The sequence below is a fragment of the Phoca vitulina genome, unplaced genomic scaffold (genome assembly GCF_004348235.1).
Source record: "Phoca vitulina isolate PV1807 unplaced genomic scaffold, GSC_HSeal_1.0 scaffold3, whole genome shotgun sequence".
Taxonomy (NCBI): Eukaryota; Metazoa; Chordata; class Mammalia; order Carnivora; family Phocidae; genus Phoca; species Phoca vitulina.
Window position 1 is genome coordinate 38,467,303 of NW_022589706.1, and position 18,050 is coordinate 38,485,352.

The window sequence follows — 18,050 nt, forward strand, 5'->3', positions numbered from 1 at the left end:
CTCCTGAGTGGCTTCTGAGTGACACTTTAAAATACTCCCTGAAGCTGATGTCCCAGAAAAGAAATGAAGCAGAGCTCAGCAGACATACAGAGTGGTGGCAGGATATATGGGGAAACACCGTAATTTACAGAAGATCCCAAAGTTTTCCTATGCCATGCCGATAGGGAGAACGAAGAATTCCAACAGAAAAGCATTTCCCAAACTGTGTTTGGGACAAGAGATTAGATGGATTTCCAGGGTCGGAGGGGGATGCTCTGGTCAAATAACTTTGTCAAACCCTCCATACTCTATGTCTCTTCCCCTGGAGAATGGCAATATACATGAACACATTAAATAAAGGTCCTGATAAGTCCTGCTATAAAGACACATGTTGTACATCGATTTTCCACGTTCCATGATACCATTTTATTCCCCACCCAGAACACTTTCAGTTTGGAAAAACAACGTTCAAATCATCCTTAAATCATAAACTTAGTATCTTCTCTTTATAGCCTCAGAGTCAGATAGATCCTAGACTCCTGTTTTTAAAAAAAGAATTTTTTTTTAAGTTCCAAGAAGCCAACAGTGTCAACCTGCAAAAGCCTTCTGAGTTGGAACCTGCCTGTGTATCAAACTAGCAGCTTCCCACAGAATCAAAAAGACACTTGCACATTTGCATGCCAGGTGCGCAATTTCGTGAGACAAGAGCAAAGGTAGTATGGCAACTGTCCCTGTAGGCATTCTTATTTCACAGCATAGAGCCATCAAGTGTATCATCTATGTCAATACTGCATTTGACACCAAACAGTCCATTTACATGGCCCCTGAAGCAAACATGTCCGGAGCGCTCTGCCCTATACCTCATTTCAACTCCACTGATCTGGATCATTTTTATAAATAGAAGCCCATTCATGATGTGAGTGAAGCAACAGGTGACAAAGGAATGGTGGCCTGGCTGTTTAAGAAGATATAATCATACTCTTTATAATCAGTTTTGGGCAGAGAAGGAAAACTGAATAAACTCACCATTCACAACCAGAGATACCACGTGGCTCTGTTTCTCCTTTGACATGGGATTGGTGAGGACAACAGTATAATTTCCTGTATCTTTTTCACTCACTTCCATAATAATCAGTTCCTTCTCCCCTTTTATTGTGTGATTGGACTCAATGGGTCTTCCATTTTTATACCTTGGGGGGAAAAAAAATCCCAGGAATTAGTATAATTTAAGGGTTTTCTTTCAGATGGAACAACACTTTGCATTTATTTGCAATACTTACCATTTTATTTCAGGGGTAGGGTAAGCAAGGTACTTCACGGGGACTTTAACACGGTCTCCCACTGTGGCTTCCACCAAAGATTCCATGCTACTATCAAAAGCAACAAAAGGTTTTTCTGGAAGAAAATAAAAATAATTATTCTCATAAATGTCAACTTATTATAAATGGTCATTTGGTTTAGTTTTTCATTTCAAGGGAAGAGACAAAGATCTGGGGAGTCTGAGTTGCCCCAGTGTAGGGATTTCCCCACACTTCCTTTCCTTGTTCACAGTCCAGCTTCTCCCACACAACTGGCCTCTGCATTTGCTTTTCTCTCTCTCCAGGTGCACACTGCAAGCCTACTGACTGCTCAAGTCTCAGTTCAAGCATTTGGTCCTCTGTGAAGCTTTCTCCAAATCCTCCAGGGACCTTAGGGTGCTCCTTCTCTGCTCCTATGGCGCCCTATCCCTATCCGCTATATGCCCCAGGACTCAGTCCTCAGACCACTTCTCTTTAGCTACACCTTCCTCCAGGCTCAGCCATAAAGTGCCGCCCACATTCCTACTAAATTTGTATTTCTTCCCCTGACTTCTCTGGGTTCCAGGTTTATATATTAAATATCTCCATTTGGGTGTTTAGTGGGCATGTCCACATAAACAGACCCAACCCTGTTTCTCCAAATCTTACTTCCTGTCAGTCTTCCCTATCTAAGTAAATAAAATCACCATTCACTCATTTGCTCACACTAAAAATTCAAATCATCTTCCATTCTTTTTCTCTTACCCCTTACAGCCATTGAGTCAAAAGGCAGATCCTGCTGGCTCTATCTTCAAAAATGTATCCAGAATCAGATCATTTCTCTAAGCCACTCACCATCTCTCACCTGGATAACTGCAACAAGCCCCCCACTGGTCTCCCTACTTCTGCCCTTACTTCCCAAAAGTATTTCTCAAAAAATACATAGTAATCCTACAAAAACATAAACTGGAGCATGTCTCTCTGCTCAAACCCTTCTATGAATTCCCATATTATAAAATCCAAAATCATTACCAAGGCCTATAAGTTGGGTACCATATGAATTATCACCTAAACTGAGACATTTATGTGTTATTATGTGACATTAATGGAAGAGAATAAATAAGAAATTAGGTTATTTGTTCAAAGCCCCACAGATAGTAATTAAATCCAGGCCTCTCCAAATACAAAGCCCATGCTTATTCACACAGGCCTCTCAGCCTTGCAATAAAATGAAAATTTAAAGACTATCTTAGATAATAATACTCTGCTTATTATACTATTAGTAATAGCATTAACAACAAACGCAACAAATAAAATTTAGTGAGCGCTTACTGTATTAGCTCGTCTCATTATTAAAGTTGGGATTTGAACCCAAGTTGTGCTCTTGACCTCTGGGTCATATGGCCTCCCTAGCAGGAGCTCAAAAAATGTCTTCTGAATGAACAAAATAGGAATCACTAGCTGACTTAAATTTATTTAAATGATCTCACTTTTCAAGGCACAGCATAATCCCAAAGGAGATCTTAGCTTACCATGGACCCTGACTGATGTGTTGCTCTTCATGGTCATCATCCCACTGGAAGCCTCACAGATATACTGCCCTTGGTCACTCCGGGTTACACCATCTATAGTCAAGGTGCTCAAAAATTTCTTCATCTCACTCCCAGACTGGGTTTTTAGGTCCCGGATAACAAGTTTTTTATGCCGATGCTGAAAAAGAGTTCACTGAACTTTCAAAGTCCAGCATAACATTACCTGGTAGCTTCTAGATACCCACAAGATCAAGTCTTGGCCCTTGGCGAACACTATTCATGCTAAAAATAAGGGACTTCAGAACATTTCATATCACCTAAGCAACCAATATATTTGGTTTCAGGAGAAATAAATGGAACCAACTGAATTAAGGTTTTTAAAGCCTCACGTAGCGGGAATGAGATGGATATGTCTACAGGAACACAAGCAAATATGACCACTGCTTAAGGAGAAGTATGTTTTATGCCACCTCTTGAAGACAAATTCCCTTAAAGGGGAAATATAACAAAGACTTTGGAGCACAGAGAAATAACACAACCCGACAAGATGTAATCACCTAGAGAAAATTCATCTTCACAGCCTGAAAGTAGCAGAGTGGGACCGAGTTCTTGGCATTGCATCTGTTTTCCATGGATGTTATATGTTCTGCAGTTCTTTTAAACTGTGTGCGTGTGTGTGTGTGTCTGTGTGTGTGTGTGAGAGAGAGAGTTAAGGCCCTTATATTTTATCTGGCCAGAGAGGTCCCTATCTCTTAAGCCAATTCCATTGGGGCTTATTATCAAAGTATTGAGAGGTCTGGCTTTGAATTGTTAGTGTTACCTTCGAAGAAGGATATTCCCAGTTGAAGTCAATCCCCACATTTAGTTCAGTCCTTGCTGTACAATTTAAGACAAGCCTCTCTCCAACAGACAGCTCAACTTCGAGAGGGGGGCTGACAACCACATCATAAATCTTGTACCCTGGAGCAAGTAAATTGAAAATACAGAGAAAGAGAGAGAAAACAAATCTATAACTTAGCATGGATTTTTTTGAAAATGATGCAATTTCAAAATGTGCCACATCATTTTTCCCTGAGGGCCTCACCAATACTTGGTACCTTCCAGCAAAATGGCCTACAAAGACTTACAAAGCAAACCTGCAGGAATCTCGAAGATGTAGCCCAGTGGATAGAAAAGCAGTAAAATTTGAACAGTCAATAGCCAGCGAAGCCAGCCTTAGTAAATTACTGAACTTTCCATAAAATAGGTATAATTAAAAGAATTGATGCCAAGCAATGTTCTGAACATTGAACTTTCCATAAAATATGCTCCGATAATAACACTCTTTTCTGTCCTTGGTTTTGGCAAGAAAAGAGAAAAACTGAATTGCACATAGGTTTATTTGGTAGAGAAGAGCAGATGTAATGAATTGCCCCACACCAGATCTTGAATTAATATATTTTTCAATATCCTTTGTCCTTCCCCCAATACCTTAATCTCCAGGATCTTAATGTAGCAAACCAATCTTTAATGTCTGATTTAATGATAAGAAAACTGTCCACTTACCTACAACCACAACTATGTACATAATAGACTGGTAACTTTCATCATTAATTTTTGCTTCACAGAAGACCATGCCAGCATAGCTGATCATGTAGCTGGGGATAGTGAAGCCTTTCTTACTGTCCCAGGAAATTCTGTTACCATCAGGAACAAACCTCTTTTCTGGATACCTCTGGGTAGAAAAAGAAATATCAAATATTGAATAAAGTGCTATCCAAAAGTGAAAACCATGTAAAATGATCACTAAAGAATTTATCACTAAAGAATATAAATTGGTTTTATTTGTTGTCATTTTGACCCTTTCCTGAGGATCTTTAAAACACGTGCTTGATAATATATTACATAGAGGCTACCCATCTTAACATTATGAAAACATGAGAGATGATTGAAAAAGATGTAACTTACTGCACAAAGTGACACATTGAGGTTGGAAACGGATCCAAGACATGGAATCACCACAGTTTTGTTTTTCTTCTCAGTGATGTACACAACTTCATGTTGGTCACTAACAGAAGCAATAAATGGAGATCTGTAATCTAGAAGAAAAATTAATTCCCTTAGTTAATGGCATTTACTAGAAAAGTTGATCTTGTTTCCAGTTCATAAACTCTAACCAGAGAAGCAAATGATTGAGAATGACATTTCACACCAGGCAAAGGGATCCACAGGTTGGTCTGCTGGTAGATATCTGACTCCAAAGATATGCTGCAGAAAGAGTGTGTGTGTGTGTATGTGTGTAAAAATCTGAAAGAAAATTCCTAGAGTGAAATCGACTCCTTTCACTAGGATCATCAACAAGTAGAGTATATTTTACAGGTTCCACATTTAAACAGATGGATCATTATAATTTTTTTCAAAATGAAGGAGCATACTTCATTTTTCATATACACTTTCATATACACATATACATTCTTCATAGATACTAAATACTTTTCAAGTACATAAATCTTAAAATAATTTTTTTAATTTTAAATTAATTTTAAAGTTAAATCTGTACTTTACCTACTGAATTTTATTGATGCTTAAAAAAAAGTATATTCTCTCTTTAAGCAAATCATGTCCAAGGGCCATGAAAATAAACTAATGGATTCCAAAGGATCTTTAAAATAAGCAGAAAATAACAACTTTTTGATTTAATTATTCAAGAGAAAAATTGACATGGGTATTTTAAGATTGTGAACACTAGATATGAGATTCTTTATAAAATAATGTTCAGTGGTTATTGAATTCAGTTTAAAATTCATCAATCATTAATATCTTCAATGATAAAAACTCAAAAAACCACCATGGCAAAAAGTGAGAAGAACAAAAAAGAGATTTTAATGTCATCCTAACATTGTTCCTACAATGTGAATACACCGCTGGGAAAAGAGTCTACTGCCCAGAGATAGAGTCACCATAGTGTGAGGTTGTACTTGAATCTCACAGAGATAATGGCTCAGCCTGCTATGCCCAACACACCTGATCCAGCATTTCCAGAGCTCTTCAGGATGGCTGGTCCAAGTAAAGAAAGAGTTAATTAAACCAAGGGGAGAAAGGCAGATAATTCCCTGCAACAGCAGAAGTTTGATTTCCTTCCCAGCTGGAAAGCACAGAAAGGCAGCCAATCCAGCCCACCACATGCCATAGCCATTATCTTATGAGGCCAAGACCCACTTCCTGGCTCCATCCATTGCTGGACGGAATGGGGTCAGAAGCCTAAGGAAGCAAGGTAGGGACCAGAGGGGACATTAAAGGGCCGCCCATAGGGAATACTTCAGTGCTTTCTTTCTCAGTGTTAAAATCTTGGACAGCTCACCTCCTAGAACATTAGGCTTAGACAAGAAGCAGAATTTAATGGTATACCCAAAGACAGGCAATGTACAAATAAACAGTGCCTGGGATTGCTACTTCTGAATATTACCTACCTTTCATCCACGTACTGTGAAATATTACCAAGCTTGCTTCCAACAAGTCTTTGGAAGCTAAGTTAACCCCTTACGTAAGACTAAAGCTATTCAGTAAATCAATTCTATTTCAGTCTTCCAAAAAAAGGAAATAAACAAAAGAAACCCAAACAACCACCCATCCTCTCAAAATAAAATATTTACTGTAACTCATGAAATGGATTTTCACATGTCTCCAGGTTTCCTGACTTGGGGAGAAGGAAATAACGAGATATTACGGGAGAGGTTCATCTTGTAGTATTTCCAGACAGGCTAAAAGCAGGAAATCCTTGCAATCTTCTGAGAAAGCCTGATCTCCCAAGACTGCCAGATCAAAAGGAGCCAGAAATTCTCCAAGATCTGAGCCTTGTCTCTTTCAAATTCTGCAGAGGAAGGAGAAGGGCACAGAACTCTATCTTGGACTGTGCTCACCCTGGGCAAAAATAATTCTCAATATTGTGCAGTCCAGGAATGACATACGTTATTTTGATGTAATCTCCATTTTCCCACTGCACTGGCCATATTGCACCATTGAAATGTAAATGGAGATATGCAAGTGTGTTTCCCAAAGCTAATGAAATTCCCATTCTATAAAAGATGCTCCTGGAAAAAAGTCTAAGCCATCTTCCCCTGCCTCAAATCCTCTGGGATGCAAAAAATATATATACAAATGTATAAATAAAATGTCTAAACAGCTCAATTTCACTGAAAAGAAAAATATTTAGATTATCCAAAAAAAGTACTATACAACACTAACATTCCCCAAAATTGTCTGACAGAATTATAACTATCATCAGTTAGGTCAGGTTTCCACATGAAAATTAAGGTAGTATAAGATTTTTGAAACACAAAAGAAAAAATAATTTATATTATAAATACTAAATACATGTAACATTGTGTTTTATTCTACATGGATGTTAAATTGACCTCCATGGTGTCAATCCCAAATTGCAAACTCTGGAAAGATGTTGCATATCATCCAAGATCTTGGACCACACAAGCAAAGGAGAGAAATACTGTCCTCAAAAAGCCCTTTGAGGTAGTATCTTCATTTGCACAAGAAGATGGAAATTGTTTTTCACAAAGTATAAGTCGGAAAAGAAAAGTTCTCACGTACATAAAAGCTCCAGAGCCCTTGGCTGTTTCCCTGCGCATTCTTGAGAAAATCTCCTACCCTGTTGTAGATAACCTATCTCTCCACAGAAACTTCTCCATAACGCACCCCTGAACCCTCCTTTTCAAGGATTTCAGGTTCTTTTTCTCAAACATCAGAAGGCTCTTTATAAATCCCTATAGCCAATTGTGAACACAGATTTCCCTTAGAAACAAAGAGCAAAACCCCACTAACTGGGCAAAAGAGATGTAACGGGGCCCAAGTTCCAGAACAAATCAGTGAGTCTTATTCTCAGAGGAAACCTTGAGAGAGAAGAATTTTGTGTATGCCTGTTAGCAAACAGCCTTTGGAGCGAGCCTTTTGTCGTACTCCATTGTACTCGATTCTTCTCTGCTTATCTAAGTGTTTTATACCTGGTAAATCAGCTTGGGAAATGAATTCCATGTAACTACTTACCTTGAACGTAGACATAAATGACCGAGGCCATTTCAGTGTCCCGGTAGAAGCACTTGTAGGCTCCAGTATCATTTCCAATCACTTTTGGAATCATAAGCATCTTACAGAAGAGGCTGTCCCTGCACTCAGTCACCTCCACTCTTTTCTCAGAGCCACTCTGATTATTGGGCCAGAGCCAGTCCAAGTCCCTCTGTCCCCTGAAAAATTAATTCCAGGGAAGTGATCATGGGAAATGCGACACTATGAGGCTGTTTCTAAGAAAACAGAAGGTTTGTTTCTCAAACTTATATAAACTCAACAGACAGATTCCCAGCCTTCTACCAACAATGACAGGCTGAATGGACAAATGACGAAAAGCCATAAACTCAGCTTCGGACACCACTTATAAGGATTCCTGAGTTTTCTATTAATTAACTCGTTCACTCAACAAATGTTTCTTAAGCAGGTGCTATATGCCAAGTGTTGTTAAAGTCTGGGGATACAGCAGTGAACAAATCAGACAAAAATCAATGCCTTTATGGAACTTCAGTCTAGTTAGAGGAAACAGGCAATGAAATAGTAAGTAAACCTCAATAAAGCTGAATTTTTTTTAAAAGTAAGTAAAATATATAGTGTAAGTAAAATGTAAGGTAGTGATAAGTACTGTGGAGAAAATATAGAATATACACAGAGTAAAGAGTTCTGGTGGGAGGGGCTTGATGAAGCCATATGAATATAAGGAGGAACAGTGTTCCAGGCAGAGGGAACAGAAAATTTAAAGGCCTTGGGGCAGGAGTATTTGGAGTATCAGGGGAATGGCAAGGAAGCCAGAGCAGTCAGGTAGCAGTGGGCAGGCAGGACAATAAGAAGTGAGGTTCAGAAGGAAGAGGGTGCAACTGTCTAAGAGCCTCATAGGACCTTATACAGACTGCATTCAAACAAAGATTACTTTCATTGCAGCCTTTTCCTGCAAAGCCCTAAGAAAGATAGTCCACATCAAAAAGCATGTAACATCATTGATTCTTCTTTCAAAGAATTTGAAATTTTCATGAAGTTGCAGGTACATTAGTGAAGTTACTTTAACATACTCCATGGCTTTTTCAGGACATAAAAAATTCTTTTGAATGAGTTTTAAAAGGGAGTACGGAATCTTTGAGGATTTTAAATAGCCTCTGTTATTGAGGATGGGTAAGAGGAAAATCCACTAAGAAATGTGTCTTCTGATAGCAAAACTGGAGAAATAGCACGGTTACTATGTCTTCTCCCAAGGGCTGGATATTGGTTACCTACCCTTGATAAGGGGATGAGAGTATCCTTCACAGTCTGCAGTCTAAAATAGATCTGTGTTGTGATGAACATTGGTGTTCATCAAGTGTAAGCAATGGCAGTAAGCTGCCCAAGGTTCTCTGTGGACCCCTGGTTCTCTTCTCAGAGGGCAACATCACCTCCACCCATCTCTCCATATCTCTGCCAAAGACACACTGAGAGGTTCCTGAGAAGCCTCCGGGTCACTGCATTAAACCCTAAGGTCTTCTGCCTTTCCTTTTGTGGTCGGAGCTATGAGACAAAAACTAAATACATCTTCTTCCTTTCAAAGAACCCAGCTTCCCCAGTTAGCAAAAAACAGTAGCATGACTTCTTGCTAGCAAATGAGAAGAGAGGCATTCCAGAACATCAAGCCAAAGCATGAAGTCCATTACCTGTGCAGAACATGTACTCAGTAATATTAATGGCTGAATATTAAACTGCTACTACAGTCATAATTGTATCATAAAATAAAATTCCTGGCAAGGGCTAAACAAATGTCCAAGAGCCATTCTGAATATAATAAATATGGCCCCAAACTCCTTCAACTCCATCCCTTAAGGGTAAGAGGGTAAGTCCTTAATTTCACTTATTTATTCAATATTTATTGAATGTCTACTATTTACTATGTGCCAGGTGCTGTACTGTGTGCATGTGTGCGTGTGCATGTGCGTGTGTGCATGTGTACGTGTGCGTGTGTGCATGTGTGCGTGTGCATGTGTACGTGTGTGTGCGTGTGTGAGTGTGCATATGCATGTGTGCGTGTGTGCGCATGTGTGTGCGCGCGTGTGTGCATGTGCATGTGTGCATGCATGTGTGCGTGTGCATATGCGTGTGGGCATGTGTACGTGTGTGTGCATGTGTGTGTGCATGCGTGTGTGTGCGTGTGTGCATGTGTGCGTGTGCATATGTGTGTGCATGTGTATGTGTGCGCGTGCGTGTGTGCGCGTGTGTGTGCATGTGTACGTGTGTGTGTGCGTGTGCATGTGTGCATGTGCATATGCGTGTGTGCATGTGTACGTGTGTGTGTGCGCGTGTGTGTGTGTTGGCAGAGAATAGCAGGAAAAAAATTCCAGAAAAATCATACAAAATTTTTGGGAGAAGAGCGTTCTAATTTTTCATTATTAAATCATTTATTAGAAACCTCACTACTTACAATTACTACAACTCTGTTACAATTCTGCTTATGTAAATTATTTTCCCCTCAATAACAATGAGTTACTTAACATAGGAAATCTGAATCTAAAATGAATCCTTACCTGCAAGTAATCTGAAGAGTTGTATTAGCCATAATTGTAAGTATGTCTTTTTGTATGCTGAGTCTGGGTGGATCAAGGGAAACACTAGGCAAACCTAGAAACAAATGAAATAAATGAATATAGTTGCCACTGAGTCAGACCCAATAGGAAACACCTTCCATAAACAATGCACACTCTATACTTTAAAAGGCCTCTTCAGCAATTCATTGTGTAAAACTGTGAATTTACTTTTCACCATTCCCAGTAAAAGTTCACAAACTGTGTCATAACAGGAAGAATGGGCAGATGGTCATAAACCAACACAAAAGTTCTGCAATTCATGGAGCTAGGGTGGAGTTCCTGTTTTCCTGCATTGCCAACTTCAAGGTCTTACAAAAGGATATAGGACATTGAAACCAAATGAACCTTCATCTGATGATCTCACTCCCTTGGGAAAGGACCCACTGACATTTCTTATAAAGCATAGGATGTACACAGTTGACTAAATTGCTGATTAATGAATACTACTAAGAGAGATTTCTATACAGTTCATCTATGTACCCTGAAGGGGAGAGGAGTGCCCATGACATTGTCTCATTTTCCTTTATCAATTTTCTAGTGCACTTCCTGTGGTAACTGAACTGCCAAAGTTGGAAGACTGTACATTAAAACTAGGTGAGAGGAATTGAGGGAAAAAAAAAAAAAAACATTTGCCAGTGTCCATATAATACACCTATTAATACACTTTTTCTTAGAGAATGTAACTAAAAAAGTGTAGTGTTAATGAATTACAATTCGGGAAATCTCAACTTATTAATCAAAGCTCTGAGCTCATCCTGATACCAAGTTTACAATACAAGAAAGCTGTATTTACCTAAAAATACCACTGGACAGATTCTTCACCATGGATCACTCCACAGCAAGAAAACAGAGTTCTCTGTGAACTAAATGCAAAGAGCTAGTAAGTGATGGAAAACTATCAAAGAAAGAAAAACTGTCCACCATGCTAGGGCCTTAACTAATATCCAGATTCCAAAACATCACCTTAAAAAGTGATGGATGCTGGGTAATCACCCAAGCTTAATATGATCTTTAACTCACCTCAACTAAGAACAAAAGACTCTCTACCCAAAGAAAATGAAAACACTAATTCAAAAAGATACATGCACCGCTGTGTTTATTGCAGCATTATTTACATTAGCCAAGATATGGAAGTAACCCAGTGTCCATCAATAGATGAGTGGATAAAGAAGATGCAGATGCTATGGAGTATTACTCAGCCATAAAAAAGAAGGAAACCTTGCCATTTTGCAACTACATGGATGGAGCTAGAGAGTATTATTCTAAACAAAGTCAGAGAAAAACAAATACCAAAGATTTCACTCATTTGTGGAATTTAAGAAACAAAACAAATAAAAAAATAGACTCTTAAATATAGAGAACAAGCTGATGGTTACCAGGGGGAGGTGGGTGGGGGGATGGGTGATATAGGTGATGGGGATTAAGAGTACACTTATCATGATGAGCACTGAGTCATGTACAGAACTGATGAATCACTATATTGTAGACCTGAAACTAATATAACACTGTATGTTAATTATACTAGAATTTTAAAGATAAGTAAATAATTTTTTTTTAAAAAAGAACCACCGACTCTCAAGGCCTAAACTGGCACTAATCTTGTTGGGTAAATAAGACAGTATTAACAAATATGAAAAAGTATGAGTAAAGAGAGTGAGCAAATATCCAGTGCAAATATCCAGTACACTGAATCTGTGGACCTCAATGTGAACAGCTGCAGGCAAAAATGAACAGCTAATCACCCATATTTCTACACACTCACCCAGATGTGCAAAATAGGTTGCTGACACAACTGTAAATTTGTTGATCAATACAGTTTTTTTAAAAAATTTAGAACTTAAGTTATATCAATAAATCTCAGAAATTAATTGGTATACTGATTTGTGTTTGGGCTAGTAATTCTTAAACTTTAAGATGTGTAAGATATCCCTAGCCCTACAAATCTGCATTTTCACGAGCATTTCAGATGACTCGATCACACATGGCCTATGGGACACTCTTGGACAGCTATTGATCTGGCTTACCATGTTCAGTTAATTACCATAGCCCTTTTCAATACGGAAGGAAATAACTGCCCCCAAAGTAGACAAACAATGAAGCAAAGTTTTTAAAAACAATAGAAAATCCTTCCAACAATGGAGTCTCACTTTAAGAAAAGGAAAATGAAAACAACTCGTTTGGATGAGTATAAGTATCAAACTTGGCTGGGAAACACTAGGTTGAGAAATATGTTGAAAACAGTAACTTAATACAATGTGTACAGTGATCCAAATGAGAAAGAACCCATTATCTGGGCACATTTATGTGAGAAAAAAAAACGGTAGTAAAGGCAAAGCTCTAAATAAGCCATGTTCGTTCTGCCACTGAACTAAGAGGTTCTTGAAGATCTCTCATAAATTATTGTCACAGATTATCTCACACTCTAGACACACTTTCTTATGTTAAAAAATTAATTAAAGATATGTTCTCCATTCATAGGAAGCTAAGACAATACCATACTATTCAACAAAAATCTTTTCAACAAGGCTATATCAATAATGATAACTTCAAATTCATATCTGTAGACCAACCAACGTTCAATTTTGTTTTGCTCCATTAAGCTTCATTCATTTTCATTGGCAAGTTTAAGTTCTGCTCTTCAGAAAATTCTAAAGAAATAACTATAAGAAGTACATATGCTGCTACTAAATAAAAAGCCCTTCTATGTTCAAATCCCCTAACCAAAATTAATTAATTTGTGCGCTATTACCCTTCCAGCTCAAAGACAGGAAGGAAAAACAACAGTGCCTCTGTCTCTAGAATTTGATGGCACCAATTACAGCCCAATCCAATTAAGCAAGTCACACACTCCGAAAGGGCAACCTCATCATTATATTCAGGACAACCCGATTACAGTTACTACTGCTGCGCGATGAAACACCCCAGGCTTAGAAGCAACTCACTTCTTTGTGGGATACAGAACAACCACATGTTCCAGACCATAAAGGGGGAAAGAGAGGTCTTGTCAGGGACAAATGAGTGTCCATGGTGGAGCTGGCCCTGATGAACCAAGTCATTATTAAGAAAATTTAATAACTATACCCAGATGATCTTGTTACTGTATACGAGTGTCTTTTTTTTAAAGACATGTGATTCTTTTATTTCAATATAAGGAATTTTTCCCTGAATTATTTGATTTTTTTTCCCCTCCACCCTCTTCCCTTTCTCACCCTCCAAAGAGTGGAAATCTGGAAATCAGCAAACTGTGGCTACAGAAAAGAGATATGAGAAGGGCGTTGTGGGGGCGGGTAAAGCGAAGAAAGACAGACATTTATTGCATCAAGCGCATGTGTGTTCCTAATCCTGAAGAAGACTGAAATTTTAGGTGGCAAGGAAAGTGCGGAGCGGCGCTAAATCTAGCTACCGAGTCCCGCAGAGTAAGTTTTCAGAACTTGAGCTTCTGACCATGCGCTTATCCCAAGGACCAAAGCTTTGAAAGATGTGATTGTTTTACATAAGAAGGTGACTGTTACTTGGAAACATTTTGGGAAGCTGTCACAACCCCGGCTCGGAGCTCAATTTCACCTTCTCTCTGCAAGGACAGCAGCATCCTGCACCAAGGAAGGGAAAAAAGTTTCCCTCCCTGAACTGCACCGCATACAGTGGATGTGTCTGTGGGTTCCAGCCAGAAGGGAACCGCACACCGGCGTCCGCCTGACTCCTGCAGAGGCAGAGCTGAGTGCACAATGCAGGCGATCGCAGCGAACTGGCTGGCTCTCCCTGCAAGGCTTCCTTCCCCGCGCCCGGGCTAAGGACTGTGCGCCCAGCCGGACAACGTTCCACAGCCTGTTCCCGCCTGCGGGGGCACCTCTTGCCTGCCAGCCCCGGCGCCTGCCTTCCCACCCCCGCCTCCCCGAGGGTGTGTCGGCTCCGCAGGACTCGCTCCAGCCGAGGCCCGGGTCGGAGACCAGAGTCGTGGAAAAGGAACTGGGCTCGGGAGACCACCAACTCTCTGGATAATCTTGGGCCAATCAAAGAGCCTCGGTTTCCTCACTGGTAAATGAAAAAACACGAAGTGTCAAGTCACTTTTCATCTTTCCAGCTGACTCCGAGTTAGATCCGGCCTCCAGGACCTCGCCGCATCGCCCCATCTCTCCGCCCGCACCCGACCTCTCCGCCTTCCTTCTAGGGAGTGGGCTCCTTACCCACTGAGGCAGCCCTGGTCTCCACGCAGAGCCACAGAGCGATGGCCAGCAGCGCCTTGCTCTCCATCCCGCACCTCGCGCCGGGCGCGGTGCCCAGGACTCGGGCGCCGGTTCTTTCTCCCTGGGCCTGCCCCGCGAAGAAGGCGCGGAGGTGGAACGAGTGCCGCAGCGCAGGACTGTGGGGCGCAAAGGGGAGGGTGCCCTGGCTCCGGCCACGGCTTGCAGGGGCGTCAGCGGGTGCCGGGAGGAGAGGAAATCCCCGCTGCGCGACAGCTCTGGGCTAGCCGTAGCGCGCAAGTGATGCTCCGCGCGGGCAGAAGAAACCCAACCGTCCACCGCCAGCTCTCCCGGGGTCCCGGGACTCAGTGCGGGGTGGGAGCTAGAGGTCGAAACTCTAGAGCTTGGGGGCGGGGCTACGAGGGGCGGGGCCGGGGCGGGGTTCCCCTCTGCCGCCGGCCCCGCCTCTCAGCCGGTTACCAGGCCGGGACCCGCTGCTTCCCCAGCGCACTACATCTCCCGGTCTCCCCGCTTGCCTGGGACCGCATCTGGCCCCGAGTGTCCGGAGGGGGAACGTCCCAGGCGCAACAACCCCATTTCTGGTAGAGATGAAATGTAGCCCGTAAGGGCTTCTGAGACACTCCAAGCTTCAGTAGGTTGGGGCCCTCCGAGATGCGGGTGGGGGCTGGGTGGTGCCGAAGGAGGGGACAGCGCGGCGAGCGCAGGCGAAGGACACTGAGCCTTCAGGAGGCGCGCCAAAATTTGCGACCGTCTTCGGCGTCCGCGCTTTCCCGGTGGATCAGCCGCAGGTTGAAGCAACCAGAGAAAAGCGGATACTGAGCACAGGCGAATGCAGGATCGCAAACCGGCAGTGACTCCAGCCAGTGTTTTGCTTGGCTAGCAAAACTGTAGTTTAAAAATCTGAATCTGAATGCCTTTAGTCAGAATATACACATGCTCAGTTCTCCAAAGTTCCCCCTATTTCCTCTTATATCTGGCAGCTTCAAATGTTTTTAGGTTACCAGCCTAGCCCCCAAAGGCTCTTAAATTTGAGACCCTTTACCGGGCTTTCACCAAAAACCTCCATCAAGGACTCCAGGGAGCTGTAGGTACCCAGGGCTCTAGTGTACCCGCAGCGTGAGAGTCACCTATCCCTGAGTGAGGCTCTCTCCTTGAGAAGGGGCTTTTGTCCACCGTGTTACCTGACAAGGAGCCCCTCCCTGACTCTTCTTGGGCTTTTGACCAGGCCCCTTTTCAGAACAGAGCTCCCAGCCAAGATACCCTTAGGCTAGGAGAAGGAGGCCAGCTTCGCTGGAGAAGCAATGAAGCGAATGCTCCCAGACCCCGGGCACCCAGAACACTCCGTACCAAACCTCACAACTATCTCTGCATGTGTAGACTCCTCATGGAGCTGTTTGGAGAATTCAGATTCCTTTAGACATTTTTTTTTTCCTTCTTTTCTCTCCATTTCTCCCCACACCTAGAGAGCGACACCAAAAGTCCCTTAATTTCTTTAAATAAGGATCTTGCAGATCTCTCTGTCTTAAAGGACCACCACCTTCAGGGAGATGAAGAAGTAGAATTATTATTTCTGCATCTAGGCCAAACCCCCCTTCCTGAAACACCCAGTGTAAAGTGATGCTTTTCTTCTATGTTTAAAATGTTTGCTGTATTTATTCTTCTACTTTGCCAGGTTGACAACTGAAATACTTTAACTCTGAAAAACAATGAATATATGTGCTTAAAACTTTTTTTATAATATGAAAAAGTTTTGAATGAAAAGCCCTTCTTCAGCAGAGGCAAGCGTTTTCACCTTTCCTCTTTTTTTCCAAGCAAAATTTATGCACATAGAGGTATAGGAGTATCAGCAAGGGTGGCCTGGGTATAAATACTGTGTGTTGGCTTTTTTCACTTTAAAATATAACTTGAGGGGCTCCTGGGTGGCTCAGTCGGTTAAGCGTCTGCCTTCGACTCAGGTCATGATCCCAGGGGGAGCCTGCTTCTCCCTCTCTCTCTGTCCCTCTCCCTGCTCTTTCTCTCTCTCTCTCAAATAAATAAAATCTTTTAGAAAATAAAATATAATATAACTTGAAGATCATTCTACATCAACCTATAAGGCTCCATCTCATTCTTCTAATAGTGGCATGATGTTCTACGGTAGAGATGTGCTGATATTTGACCTAGGAGATAATTATTTGTAAGAGGCACGGGAATCCTTAAAGAAACTCCTCTCTTCCTGCTAGTAAACTTAGCAAGTAAAACAGGACAGGCTCTGGCAAAGCTGGACACGGGGGAGGGGGATGGAACCTGGTTTGGAAAGGCCATTTTTCTCCATTTCCATCTCCAAACAGTTCTTTTCTCTCAGGCTTATTTACAATTCATGACACTTCCTCTTCCAGGTCTCACTTAGGAAGATAGTGTCTCCTCCGAATGCAAACCAGAACTTGCAGGCCCGTGGTAATAGCCCCCTTTAGAAGTCTTGGAGGAAATGATGCGTCTTTGATGGCCACAAGACCAGAATTTGGCAGGGGCTCAATGAAATCAGTCTACCACATTCCCTCCCACACAGTACTTAGAAGTAGCCTTATGTTCATGAAAAACGACAAAGCCTGTTTTTTGAAAAACGTCTGGTCTAGGGGCAACACCCCCCCATTATCTGGCACCGTTGGAGTGATTTTGTGAGTTAATCCTGCAGTATAGGTACAACCACGACCTACCAAAGTGCTCAAGTATGTTTAGTGCTCCAGAGATGGGATTCAGACACATTTGGGGTGAAGCAGCAAAGAGTGTCGCTAAGTGCACAGACTTTGGGGCCGCACTAACTGGGCTCAACCCCCAGATCTACCCCTTACTATTCATGTGATCTTGACCCACTTACTGGTTGCATACCTATAAGACACAAAAGGTGACAATAGTACCTTCTTCCTAGGGTGTTTTTGCAAGAATTAAATGAGTTACTGCATGTAAGGCATTTAGAACAGGACCCAACAGCTGGTGAGCACGGGCAGCTAGCACGTAGTAAGCACCTGATACATTGGGAAGCATTCTGCGAGGGTTAGTCACGCCACAGTGTGTGGCCTCCTTTGTACTACAGAGATCTACACTGCAAATAGGGCTCCTTCAGTTTTTGAGCACCTACTATGTGCTAGGCACAATAATAGAGACTACAGTTACAATGGTGAAAATAAAGGCAGTATGAGCATAAATGAGCAGTCATCATGTAGCTCCATCTAGGGCAACTTTAACCAATCGTAGACTGCTCTGTATTCCAGCAACTTCTTTGGCTCTTGTGCACACAGAATATACATTGTTCATATCATCAAAGCACACTACATAAATTATACTCCGTGATGCCAAATTTGGCTCCATCACCACAAGCATGTTGGACTTCGTATGTTAAAAAGTAAAAATGAAGACTAGCAAAAATTTAATAATTGTGGA

The 18,050-nt window shown here is 41.6% G+C and overlaps 1 protein-coding gene across 1 annotated transcript in view; it reads right to left on the minus strand.

Annotated features, from left to right (window-relative positions):
* The window catches only part of KDR (kinase insert domain receptor), a 43,815-nt gene extending 28,851 nt beyond the window's left edge, over positions 1-14,964 (minus strand). The window contains exons 1-9 of the mRNA XM_032400387.1: positions 14,613-14,964; positions 10,369-10,462; positions 7,826-8,022; positions 4,736-4,866; positions 4,334-4,502; positions 3,609-3,748; positions 2,789-2,966; positions 1,260-1,374; positions 1,006-1,169 (exon numbers count right to left, since the gene is read on the minus strand). Coding sequence (XP_032256278.1) covers positions 1,006-1,169; positions 1,260-1,374; positions 2,789-2,966; positions 3,609-3,748; positions 4,334-4,502; positions 4,736-4,866; positions 7,826-8,022; positions 10,369-10,462; positions 14,613-14,679 — 1,255 coding nt within the window. The 5' untranslated portion in view covers positions 14,680-14,964. The remainder of the gene's footprint in view (positions 1-1,005; positions 1,170-1,259; positions 1,375-2,788; positions 2,967-3,608; positions 3,749-4,333; positions 4,503-4,735; positions 4,867-7,825; positions 8,023-10,368; positions 10,463-14,612) is intronic.
* Between the last annotated feature and the right edge of the window lie 3,086 nt (positions 14,965-18,050).